The sequence below is a fragment of the Lathamus discolor genome, chromosome 4, assembly GCF_037157495.1.
Source record: "Lathamus discolor isolate bLatDis1 chromosome 4, bLatDis1.hap1, whole genome shotgun sequence".
Lineage (NCBI taxonomy): Eukaryota > Metazoa > Chordata > Aves > Psittaciformes > Psittacidae > Lathamus > Lathamus discolor.
The window spans coordinates 126,972,124-126,984,167 of record NC_088887.1 but is presented as its reverse complement, the minus strand read 5'-3'; the positions used below and the strand labels follow the sequence as shown (position 1 = coordinate 126,984,167).

At 62.5% G+C, this 12,044-nt stretch overlaps 2 protein-coding genes across 6 annotated transcripts; both read right to left on the bottom strand.

Moving 5' to 3' along the window:
* Positions 1–2,334: 2,334 nt before the first annotated feature.
* On the bottom strand, positions 2,335–4,610 carry KCNE3 (potassium voltage-gated channel subfamily E regulatory subunit 3). 2 transcript variants are annotated; one of them, XM_065678955.1, is made up of 2 exons: positions 4,429–4,610; positions 2,335–3,115 (listed from the first exon to the last, which is right to left on the bottom strand). In XM_065678955.1, exon 2 carries the CDS (start codon positions 3,100–3,102, stop codon positions 2,794–2,796), a length of 309 nt encoding a protein of 102 aa, XP_065535027.1. In that variant the 5' UTR covers positions 3,103–3,115; positions 4,429–4,610; the 3' UTR covers positions 2,335–2,793. The 2 variants fall into 2 exon arrangements, with proteins under 2 accessions (XP_065535027.1, XP_065535026.1); XM_065678954.1 differs by having other exon boundaries at positions 2,335–3,110; positions 4,429–4,511.
* Positions 4,611–5,775: 1,165 nt separating this feature from the next.
* LIPT2 (lipoyl(octanoyl) transferase 2) lies at positions 5,776–8,564 on the bottom strand. Of its 4 annotated transcripts, none has more exons than XR_010612514.1 (3): positions 8,023–8,542; positions 6,322–6,611; positions 5,776–5,924 (listed from the first exon to the last, which is right to left on the bottom strand). XR_010612514.1 is itself a non-coding variant. In XM_065678952.1 (2 exons), exons 1-2 carry the CDS (start codon positions 8,471–8,473, stop codon positions 6,379–6,381), a joined length of 684 nt encoding a protein of 227 aa, XP_065535024.1. In that variant the 5' UTR covers positions 8,474–8,541; the 3' UTR covers positions 5,957–6,378. The 4 variants fall into 4 exon arrangements, 2 of the variants coding, with proteins under 2 accessions (XP_065535024.1, XP_065535025.1); XR_010612513.1 differs by lacking the exon at positions 5,776–5,924 and adding an exon at positions 5,957–6,246; XM_065678952.1 differs by lacking the exon at positions 5,776–5,924 and having other exon boundaries at positions 5,957–6,611; positions 8,023–8,541.
* Positions 8,565–12,044: the final 3,480 nt, after the last annotated feature.

The following is a 12,044-nucleotide window of genomic DNA, read 5'->3' as shown; positions in this document are numbered from 1 at the left end:
CAAAGCAACCCCAGGACCAGCCCTCTGTGATTCCCACTGCTCCAACAATCCTATCTTTGATTCACTGAACCAAAGTCAGCCTGAACTTCCCATACACACAACTTTCAATGTCCTTTCCCAGGTACATTCCCACTGCTCCAGACATCATCTCACCCGTGATTCCCTGCTGTGTGCCAAGGAAAACCACTGTGAATAGACCAGCCTCCCATGAGCCCTCTTCTTTTCTTTCTACCTGCATTGCTTAAACCCCAAATGCAGTCAGCTGTGATTTGCACAGTTGGGTTTAGTGATTCAGACAAGGCCAGCACTTCCCCAGCTCTTCCCTCTTCTTCCTTGCTGTAACTACAGGAACATTACCCAGGAATCATCTGCTCCTGGGGCTGCAGCACAAGAAGTGAAGCCAGAGCCCCATAGGCTTTGACAAGGAATCTCTGAGCTCTGGGATGAACACCTACTTAGTTGTGAATCCCATCCGCTGGCAGCTGAAGCAAAACCCATCTCAGGAGGCTCCCAAATCTGTTCTTCCCCCCATATCCCCCTGCTTCTGTACCCCTTTGAGCATCCTCAGCGGTCCAGTGCAAGTCCCTGCTGCGGATCAGCTTGTCAAGCTGACCCAGAGACGTGGTCCCAAGGGGACACCCAAGCAGCCTGAAGCCATAGGTCCCATGGGGACACCAGCCAGCTCTTGCCTCAGGGGTGCCAGGGTGCCCCATTGAAGGAGCACAGGGACCCTGAGGCAGCTGCCACAAGGTGGCACTGGCATCTTGTCACCCAGCCTGGTGACATCCAGCCTGAGGCTCCGTGGTGGGGGCACCCAGAGCATCCCCCAGCCCTGCTGCAGAGTCTGGTGTGAGTTGAACTGTGGGCATGGACAGGAGGAGCTGTGATGGGTCAGAAATGGGGTGGATAATGGTCATTGCAGGAGCTGTGTCTTGTGAGGGATTTTCTTCTTTAGGCTCTTCTGGATTAGGGAAAAGCAGCGTTTTCTTCTTAATATCTATGACATACCGCCCAGTTACAGGGCTGCCCCCAGGTCACAGCACCAGAAGCTTCTTGCCACCAGATCTGTCTGATGTGGGTCGGTAACCATCAAGGAGAGGCACAAAACCCACATCACCAGGGGGGTTTGGGTACCACACTCGCCCATCCCATCACAGGGACCCCCATCTGCAGCTCATCCCACTGCAGGAGCTGCTGTCAGAGGAGGCCCAACACCACAGAGGTGGGGAACACCGGAGCGTGGTGTGTGCTTGCACCACATGGGTGCTGCCACCTCGGCCTGGCCCCATTCCCCTGCTTTATTTGCAGATAAAGGGTTTATTTTCTTTTCCCAGCGCTGCAGCTGCAGGACAAACACAGCGAAGCCTCCTGAGATACCTCCCACTTGGGCCGGGTGCCTGCGGAAGCGCTGGTGTTCATCCCTGCGCCTCCTCCTTTGGCACCTTGTGCCTGTTGAGAAACCACAACGGGCTCAGCCCCATATTGGGCACCCCCAAACTGCTCTGATCTGGGGGTTGTGCCCAAGGCGAGGCCACGGTAAACCAGGAATTGGCCACGGAGCTCCTCCAGTGCCAGGTTCGCAGCCCTGCCCCAAGGCGCTCGCTCACACCCAGTGTTGTGCTGTGGGTCAGGGTCTGGCGTCACTGTTTGGGCTGGGGCATCGCAGCCGGGTTTAACCTTTGAGTGCAGACGGAAAGGGCCCCGCGGGCCAGATAATCTACTGCAATTAAAGACATTCATTATGCCATTATTACAGGGTAAGATAAGCGCGGGACTGGGTCACTGCTGCTCTTCTGAAGGACGAGGACACGTCTTGGACCCACTCCATGGGTCAATCCCAAACCTGGGCAGCTTCATAGCAGCGCCGAAGCCAAGGAGCCAAAGCAGGACCCAAGAACATCCCCTTCCCGTCCACCCCTGTGCCCTCAGCCCGTGGAAAACACATTTGGGACCTGCGGTACAAAAGGCCAAAGCTACAGCCGACAGCAGGAAGGAAGCAGGAAAAACTCCGGCATCACCGTCCGGAGCCCAGAGAGACCTTTGGGGACACGTGGAGCCGGATGCCTCCAGCCAGGCTCGGGCCATGCTCACAGCGTGTGCCCATGGAGGGAGTGATGCTCCCTGGATGGCAGCAGGGAGGAAGCATCTCGTGTCCTAGGACAGGGACTGGGATGATGGGTGGGGATGCGCCCCATCACCAGGGCTGCGATGCCAACAAGGGGTTGCCCTTGAAGCCACCTCAGCAGCACACAAGGCACTGGCATGGGTGGGTGCACCACCGATTGCCCCCAGCACTGACTGGGCTCAGAGAAGAAGCAAACGTGGACCCACAGGAGACAGCCACCTCCTTTAATTCCCCACCAGCAACGCAGGGTTCAACTATTGCAGGGTTTTAGCACCAGGAAAACCACTGGCCCGAGTCAGGAAGCTGCTGGGAGCCCACGGGGCCCAACACCCGCTGATGTGAGCAGGGAGATGGTGAGTTTATCTCCTTGGAGATCCCCGCCACCCTTAGGAGCCTACAGTGGGCAAGGAGCTGCTTCTGCTCCTGCCATCCCCCTGGGGCTGAGCCAAGGTGGGTCCGCAGGACCAGGGCCTCCCCATGGGTCTCACCCTGTCAGGCAGGGGCTGTAACCCAGCCACGATGTCCCCACGCTGCTCGCCCCAGGGCTGAGCACCCCCACGGGGACACCGGGTGGGTTTCCCAACTGCTCCCACAAGGAGCAGGATGCTCAGCAGCGACGCGACCCCAAATCCCCCAGCTCCAGGGGGGAGAAGGTGCCACGGGTGGGCTCAGATCATGGAGACCCTGTTCTTGATGTAGACATGGTACGGGTCGCTGCGCTTCTCCACCTTGCGGGAGCGGGTGTAGCCCAGGATGAGGCTGCCCACGGTGGCAGCGAAGAGGGTCATGACGAAGAGGATGTACAGGAAGGCATTGTCATCGCGGCCGGGCCGGGCGCTGCTGCTGCTGCCTGTGACAGCGGCGCTGGCAGCGTGGTCAGAGGCGCACAGCGGGATCCCGTGTAGGGTCTGGTTCAAGGCATCAAGCACCGCCTGGAGGCTTCGGTGCCAGGTCTCTGTCTGGTTGTGCTCCTCCATGTCCTCCTCTGCGCTGTGGGAGGGAAGGATCAGCTTGGGATGATGCTGGGATGTCCCACGGGACACAACCATGACCCCAGAATGGTCCTTGAGTCACAAAACCCCAGAGTGCTTTGGGGTGGAGGCACCTTAGAGCTCATCCAGCCCCAACCCCTGCCCCGGGCAGGGACCCCTTCCACTGGAGCAGCTTGCTCCAAGCCCCTGTGTCCAACCTGGCCTTGAGCGCTGCCAGGGATGGGGCAGCCACAGCTTCTCTGGGCACCCTGTGCCAGCGCCTCAGCACCCTCACAGGGAAGAGCTTCTGCCTTATCTCCAACCTGAACTTCCCCGGTTTCAGTCTGAACCCATCACCCCTGTCCTGTCCCCACAGCCCCTGAGGAAGAGCCCTCTCCGCACCCTCAAAGCACCTCCTCTGCCACACAGCAAGGGTAGGAGTGGGGCACCCAAACCGTTTGTGCTCACGGCAGCTGCCTCCCTAAATCCCACTCCTTCCATGGAGGGGATGAAGCCCCCGGAGCCCCCATCTCCTCCCTGGGGCTGAGGACACACTGGACACAGATGTCCCAGGGGCCGGGCCGGTTGGGTTCACAGCCTGCTTCCCCTAGAGACATGCAGTGACAGTGAGCACCACCCATGTCCCGCACCCAGATCCAGCACCCAAGGGACCCCAGGAAGCCTGCCTGGGGTCCCCCATTCTCAGTAGCAGCTCCGGGATGGATCCTGCCATGCACTCACTCTACTCCAGGCTAAGTCCCCTAGGGGCAAGGAGCTGCAATGGCACTGGCAGGGGGTCCCGCACCCCATGAACCACTCTGGATCCATCCCAAGGGGTCGCTGTCTTAAACCCACCCCAGGATTTCCCTCCCCAGGGATCCCAGCACCCCCAAACCCCACGGGGACACGGTGCCCCTCAGCCAGCCCACCCCGGACCCCCACATGCCCTATGCACCCTTGTGCACCTTCACACCTTGCTGGGGCTTTAGAGCAGGCACAGATGGGACACAGGGACACGGTCCCCACCCTTTGGGACACAGAAGCCACTGCTGTCCCCCCGGGGCGGCCACCCCCTGCTCCCGAGCACCCCATGGAGGCAGCACCAGCAGCTCTACCCCATGCACAACCTCCCCATGAAAGGGTGACCCCAAACCCGTGCTGCACCTCCCCGGCTGAGACCCCAGCAGTGAGGAGGAGGAGGAGGAAGGGGTTGAGCAGCCACGAGTCCACGGGGAAGGGCTCGGGGCCACGTTTGGAGCAGGAGGAGGCTGAATCGGGGGGCAGATAAAGGGGATAAAGGACCACGGAGGGGAGCGGGGGGGTCGCACTCACCGGGGCCTCCTTCGCCTGCGCTGCTGCCCCGCGGAGCCGGCACTGGGGCATCGCGGGGGCCGCGGCCCGGGCGGGGAGCTCCGCGCTGCCTCCTCCCCTTCCCGGGGCAGAGCCACCTGCCCGGGGCCGGGAGAGCCGGAGCCGCCGCTTCCCCCCGCCCCACGGCCGCGCCTTCCTGCCCCTCCTCCGGCCCCGCACCGGGCAGCGGGGCTGCTCAGGGCGAGCTCCTTCCCCACTCGCCATTCCCGGAGCTGAGCCGGCTCCACGCAATGGGAATTGCCCCTCTGCTACATCCCAGATGCCCACCCAAAACCCCTGGAGGCTGCGGGGCGGGGGCACCCATGGGTGGCTCACGGGGATCCCGCAGTGCTGTGAGGCAGCACACAAACCCCAAAGCTTGTGGGGCACAAAAAGGACCCGGAGCAGCGAGTGAGAGCGGCTGCAGGTGCGGCTCAGGTCCGGTTCTGAGCAGGGCGCAGGGACTTTATTTGCCGTTTTCCAACTCTCCCATCTCGGACACATGCAGAGATTGGGGTTGGTCATGGTTGTGCCATCTACCAGAGGGGAGAAGGCTTTGGGGAGCGCAGACCCTCCTGCCCATGCACTGGGAGAGCTGCGAGCATCCCCAAGGGGCAGCAAGCAGCTCTGGGAAGCTCCATCCCATGTTGGCTTCTTTTCCCTTAAGGAACCCACTGACTAAATCAGTTTCTGTGTCTCTATTGACAGGTTTGCATTGATGGGCAGGACCTCGGTGCCATCGCAGCCCTGGGATGCTGCATCCCGTCACCGTGAGCCCACATGGACGCTGTGGCTGGAGCAGTGATTTCAGAGATGCCAACACCATGGACCCAGCAGGAGCGGGTCCCCATTGCCCAGGCTCAATCCCATGCTGTGTGGTTGGTCCCACGGGATCTGCGATGGCCACAGCTCCTCTCCCTGGGCATCCTAATCCCTTCCCCTCCTCTTCCTGCTTCCCCACCACATCAGCATCCCTCCAGTAGTCTTTAACCACCATTCACAGCCTCTTATCAGCGGTTGTTCTTCAAACGCATCACTTCATCTGGGCTGCATCAGCCTTCCAGTGCCTAAAGGGGCTCCAGGAGAGCTGGAGAGGGGCTTTGGACAAGGGCCTGTAGGGCCAGGCCAAGGGGAATGGCTTGAACCTGCCCGAGGGGAGACTGAGATGAGCTCTTAGGCAGAAGCTCTTCCCTGTGAGGGTGCTGAGGCGCTGGCACAGGGTGCCCAGAGAAGCTGTGGCTGCCCCATCCCTGGCAGTGCTCAAGGCCAGGTTGGACACAGGGGCTTGGAGCAAGCTGCTCCAGTGGAAGGGGTCCCTGCCATGGCAGGGGTTGGAGCTGGAGGAGCTTTAAGCTCCCTTCAACCCAAAGCATTCCATGATTCTCTGATTTTCCAGCCACCCAACACCACAGCGAGGATCTTTCTTTGCCATGGGAGGGTTTCTCTGGGTGCACAGCAAGGTTGGTATTCACTAAGTCCTGGGAAAAAGAAATGAGCAAAGGATCAGCAGTGAAGTTCCCAGCAACTCTCTTTATAGAAAATCTGCCTCTTTACGCAGTGGCAAGGGAAGGATGCTCGACCCCTTTCTTCTCATCCATCGGGGGTGTGAGTGTTCACCCAAATCTGGGATATTCAGGAGAAAAGAGGCAGAGATAAACCCACAAAAGCACCTATTTGAGCATCTCCCGAGTGCGCAGCGGGGATGTGGTACCCATGGAGGTCTTTGATCCATGGAGCTGCGGACAGCAGCCCTGACGGAGGTTTGGATGTTTAAGCAACAGCTTGATCCTGTCTGTACCACTGCAGGCAAAGGCACTTTGCAGTACAGCCCCAAGTGGCTCCATCACCACCACCCCAAGTGGCTCCATCACCCACCGCTCATCGCTTCACACCAGGACACCCGAGTTCACCACGGCTCCCATCCGGGACCTCTTAGTCCCCGGGGTCCTCCGAAAAGACCAAGGTGCAGTCAAAGACCTCCCGGAAGGAGTCGAGGAAGGGCTCGAGGACGTGCTCCACCGTGATGTGCCGGCCCAGCTCCTGGCTCAGCGAGGTGACCCCTTTCCCCTCCAGCCCGCAGGGCACGATGTGCTCGAACCAGCTGAGGTCAGTGCAGCAGTTCAGCGCCAGCCCGTGCGATGTGATGTGGCTCCCGCAGTGCACCCCTGCCCGGACCGAAGCAGCCCCCCATCAGCACACACTGCAGGGGCACACGATGAAGAGGGGCTGTGGGGCATGGGGAGAGGGACAGGGCAGTGGGGGGGGGGGGGGGTGTCCAGGGGACCAGGCTGCAGGCACCCAGCCCTGGGGTGCAGGGTGCTAGGGCCCGCTTTGGGGTGCAAGAGCCTGGTTGGACAGCCCCCCCAGCACATACCCCTCAGTGTCTGCTTCTCCCGTAGCACACCCCCCAGTATACCTCCCACCCAAAACACCCCCCCATCCCCAATACATACCCTCGGGGACACCCCCGGTGCACCCGCAACCGCTATAACCCCCTTTCCCCTCTACGCTCACCCCTATACACCCCTCCCCGGTGCATCACCCCTGCTATAACCCCCCCTTTCCCTGTAGACCTCCCCGGTGCTCACCCCCTCTCCAGTTTATCCCCCCCTTACCCCACAGACCCCTCCCTGCTGCTCATCCCCCCCCAAATACCCCTCTCCCCAGTGCTCCCTCCCCCGGTGCACCCCCCCCCCCAAGGCACAGCCCCCCCAAGGCACCCCCTCCAGTGCAGCCGCTCCCCAGCACACAGGCCCTCGCTGCACGACACCTCCCCGGTGTCCCCCCCCCCCCCATCGATGCACCCCACCCCGATGCCCTCCCCTCGGTCCATGTTTCCCTCCCGCTAAACCCCACCCCCGGCACAGCCCCGCCCCGCTCCCTCCCCTTCCCGTTGCGCGCCCCCCGGTCCCCGCTGCCCCCCGTGCACCCGTCCCGGCTCCGTCCCGGCTCCATCCCCGCCCCGTCCCCTCTCGCTGCCCCCCTTGCACCCATCCCCGCTCCATCCCCTCTCATTGCCCCCCGTCCTCCCATCCCCGCCTCGTCCCCTGCCGCTGCCCCCCGTGCTCCCGTCCCGGCTCCATCCCGGCTCCATCCCGGCTCCGTTCCCCCCCGCTGCCCCCCGCACACCCCTCCCGCTGCCCCCCGTACACCCATCCCCGCTCCGTCCCCCGCCGCTGCCCCCCGTGCACCCATCCCGGCCCTGTCCCCTCTCGCTGCCCCCCTTGCACCCATCCCCGCTCCGTCCCCCACCGCTACCCCCCGTGCACCCGTCCCGGCTCCATCCCCGCTCCATCCCCTCCCGCTGCCTCCCGTGCTCCCCTCCCGGCTCCATCCCCTCCCGCTGCCCCCCGTGCACCCATCCCCGCTCCGTCCCCCCCCCCCCGCTGCCCCCCGTGCTCCCCTCCCGGCTCCATCCCCTCCCGCTGCCCCCCGTGCACCCGTCCCGGCTCCGTCCCCTCCCGCTGCCTCCCGGCTCCATCCCGGCTCCATCCCCGCCCCGTCCCCCGCCGCTGCCCCCCGTGCTCCCCTCCCGGCTCCATCCCGGCCCCGTCCCCGCCGCTGCCCGGCGCTCACCGATGGCGCAGATCTTGCTCTCTCCCACCCAGACGCCGGTGAAGGGCGGCGGGAGGGCGCGGGCCGCGCCGAGGCCCAGGCGTTGGCAGAGCCTCAGGCCCAGCTCCTCCAGCGCCCGCACGTAGCGGCGCAGCGGGAGGCGGCGGCGGCGCAGGTCGAGCACCGGGAAGGCCACGAGCTGCCCGGGCCCGTGGAACGTGACGTGGCCCCCGCGCCGCGCCGCCACCAGCGCCGCGCCCCGCGCCCGCAGCGCCGCGGCCGCCGCCGCGCCCGGCTCGCCCCGCAGCCCCCAGGCGAACACGGGCCCCGCCGGCTCGCTCAGCACCAGGCTCTCCGCGGCCGCGCTCCCCCGCGCCGCCCGCGCCGCCGCCACGCAGCGCTCCTGCACCCGCAGCGCCTGCGGGAACGGCCGCAGCCCCAAGCGCAGCACCCGCACCGCGCCCGGCGCCATCGCGGGGCCCGCAGCGCAGCGGGGAGCACAGGGACCGCGGCGCGGCCGCCGGGAGGAGGCGGGCGGGGGTGAGGGACGGAGGGTGCGGGACGGGGAACGGGGAACGGGGCCGGGGCGGGCTGCGCAGAGCATGGCGGGCAGGGATGTGCGCAGCGCTGCGCGCGGTTCGGGGGGCCCCAGCGCAGCAAGGACAGGGAGCTGAGGAGCAAGGACAGAGCAGGCCACGAGGATGAGCAGGGCCTGGAGCAGCTCCTGTATGGAGCCAGGCTGAGAGCACTGGGGCTGCTGAGCCTGGAGCAGAGAAGCTGCGTGGAGACCTCAGAGCAGCTCCCAGTGTCTGAAGGGGCTACAAGGATGCTGGGGAGGGGCTCTTCATCAGGGACTGTAGTGACAGGACAAGGGGTGATGGGTTCAGACTGAAACAGGGGAAGTTTAGATTGGATCTAAGGAGGAAATTCTTCCCTGTGAGGGTGCTGAGGCACTGGAATGGGTTGCCCAGGGAGGTTGTGAGTGCTCCATCCCTGGCAGTGCTCAAGGCCAGGTTGGATGAAGCCTTGGGTGCCATGGTTTAGTGTGAGGTGTCCCTGCCCATGGCAGGGGGGTTGGAACTGGGTGATCTTGAGGTCCTTTCCAGCCCAAAGCATTCCATGATTCTATGAAGGACTGGGGATGGGGATGGAGGGTAGGAGATAGGGGTAGGGGACAGGCAGGGAGGATCGGATGGGGAGAAGGGACAGAGGATGGAGGATGGGACAGGGGTGGGGGAGAGGGGACAGGGAATGAGGACAGGGGAGACGGATCAGAAATGGAGGGCAGGACAGGCACAGGGAAGATGGGATGGAGACAAGGGATAAGGGGACAGGGGTGAAAGAAGGGGATGGAGGTGAAGTTACAGGACAAGCACGAGGGAAGGGGATGGGCATAGAGATCAGACTGGACAAGGGTACAGAGATGGAGGATATGGGACGGGCAGAGGTGATGGGGACAGGGATGGGGGGAGAAGGACAGGAATGGGGAAGGAGAGGTGAATGGGGACAGAGGACAGGGGAACAGAGGATGCTAGTTTGGGGCTGGGGCAAGGGACATGGCCTGAGACATGGTACAGGGATGGGGTATAGAGGACAGGGGATGGGGACAGGAGGGTCACACTTGGGGACAGTGCAGAGATAGGGAACAGGGCCTGGGGAGGGGGGATAAGGCACAGGGATGAGCCTGGGGGCGGCTGATAGGGCCCAGGGCTGCAGTAGGGGAGAGATAGGGCCCCATCACTGCAGGGTGTGGGACACGGGGCACCAGGAGGGAGGGCATGGGGACACCCTGTCCTGGTGGGGTTGGGGTGGGCTGGACCTGCTCAGGGTGGGGTGAAGCCGATGCTGTGCTGGCATCTCAAGGGGATGGGCTGTAAATGAAGTCGTCGTGCTGCTGATGGGCGCCACAGTTTGTCACCCCGGCACTTCGAGAGCCCTGAAACCTTCCCATTTCTCATTCCCCAAGTAGAAAATACACAGGTCTGGGCGGACCACTAATGAGTCACCCATTAAACCCTGAGCAAACCATTCCCAGCCCAAGGTCCTTCCAGCTTCTGACTGCATAAAGCGCGTGAAAGCGTGGTTTGAGGTTGGAGAGCATCCTGACTGCGTTCCTGCGCTCGCGGGGTTATCAAAACTGCACCTCAGAGCCCTGGAGAGCTCCTTGAGGCCTCTCAGTTCCTAAAAGGGACTTACAAGAAAGATGGGGAGAGGCGTTTTAGCAGGGCCTGTAGGGCCAGGCCAAGGGGAATGGCTTGAACCTGCCCGAGGGGAGACTGAGCTGAGCTCTTAGGCAGAAGCTCTTCCCTGTGAGGGTGCTGAGGCGCTGGCCCAGGGTGCCCAGAGAAGCTGTGGCTGCCCCATCCCTGGCAGTGCTCAAGGCCAGGTTGGACACAGGGGCTTGGAGCAAGCTGCTCCAGTGGAAGGGGTCCCTGCCCGGGGCAGGGGTTGGGGCTGGAGGAGCTTTAAGGTCCCTTCATCCCAACCCATGCCGTGTTTTTATGATCTACCCTTTGTCACCGCAGGTTGTTCAGCTGTTGTTTGACAACGGCAATAACGTCTGTGTGGGTATTTGCAAGGAAGGGAAGGCACATCCCTTTGTTCAGCCGTTGTCTTGACGAAAAACAAGTTCTAGAATGACTTACAAGGTAAATACAGCCTGGGGGGAAATATAGATGGGGGAAATATAGATGGGAAAAACCACACCATAAACCTCACCAGGGGTCATAGAACCATGGAATCAACTGGGTTGGAAAAGCCCTTTCAGCTCATCCAGTCCAACCACTCCCAGCCCTACCAAGGCAACCCCTGCCCCATGGCACTGAGGCCTCGTCTCCACGGGCTGTGAACCCTTGCAGGGCCGGTGCCTGCAGCCCTGCCCTGGGCAGCCTGTTCCAATGCCTGAGCACCCTCTGGGGCAGGAATTGTTCCTCAGCTCCATCTAAACCTGCCCTGGGGCAGCTTGAGGCCGCTTCCTCTTGTCCCATCCCTTGTTCCTTGGGAGCAGAGCCCAGCCCCTCCTGGCTCCATCCTCCTGGCAGACACTTGTAGGGAGCCATCAGGTCCCCCCTGAGCCTTCTGCTGTTGGAGCAGCACCCAAGCATCCCCACCTCAAGCACCACCTTGAGGGGCCGCTCCATGTCCCTGCCTTGGCAGGACACGCTCGTACCTTGCACCATCATTGTGTGTGTTGAGCCATTTCCCCTTCGTTATGATTAAGCATCAACTTCTTGCCTGCACATCAAAGCAAAGCTCTTCCTTTTTGGCTCGCCCCGGCTCTGCCTGCGTAAGATGCAGGGGGTTGTGTGTAATAGCTCTGGCATCCTCGTAAGCACCACGACAGGGATGAGCGTGGCTGCGTCGGGGGGTATTTACTGTCCATATCCTGCTTTTGAAGCAGGCAGGAAGTCTGGCTGGAAAGGGGCCATGGATGGCTCCTGCTGTATCCTTCTGCCAGGCTCCGAGCGCTTTTAAAGTGGGTTTTTCCCTTCATCACGGGGTAATCGGCTGCTCTGGCGCAGCTTTTCCTTTGGGTACCTTCAACCTTGAACAAGGCCCTGGAGCCCGCAGCCGTTCCTGCGGTGTCAGAGCCCGTTCCTCTGGCACAGGAGCCTCCCTTGGGAAGCTTTAGAGCTTGATGCAAATCAGGGCTTAACAGCAGGAAGGGAAGGGGAGGACAAAGGTGGTGGCTGTGCAGCAGGTGCCTGGCAAAGGGGGACGGTCACAGCCCATGGAGAGACGCAGGCGGATGCAAAGGTCTTGGCTCTGGTGCGGTCCGGGACCAAATTCCTGTTGACTTTGGCAAGGCTGCGATATCCCAGCGGGGTGATGGAGCTGTGCCGGGGTGCCCAGCCCGGGCTGCCCTGGTCCCATCCTCCTATCCAAGCAGGTTGTGTTCATAGGCCCCCGGAACAGCGGCACTATCGGCTGCTCCGCTTGCGTGTACCGATGTGAATCCCTGGAAGCATGAAGGGGTTCAACACATGGGCCTCAGCTTCGGAGCTGCACAAGCCCGGGTGAAGAAAACCCATCCCAAAGATCCT

Excerpts from the sequence above, each read along its gene's own strand:
- KCNE3 (XM_065678955.1), bottom strand. The coding sequence starts at position 3,102 with ATGGAGGAGCACAACCAGACAGAGACCTGGCACCGAAGCCTCCAGGCG.
- LIPT2 (XM_065678952.1), bottom strand. The coding sequence starts at position 8,473 with ATGGCGCCGGGCGCGGTGCGGGTGCTGCGCTTGGGGCTGCGGCCGTTC. Across the intron at positions 6,612-8,022 it reads GAGCAAGATCTGCGCCATCG|GGGTGCACTGCGGGAGCCAC; the intron begins GTGAGCGCCGGG and ends CGGTCCGGGCAG.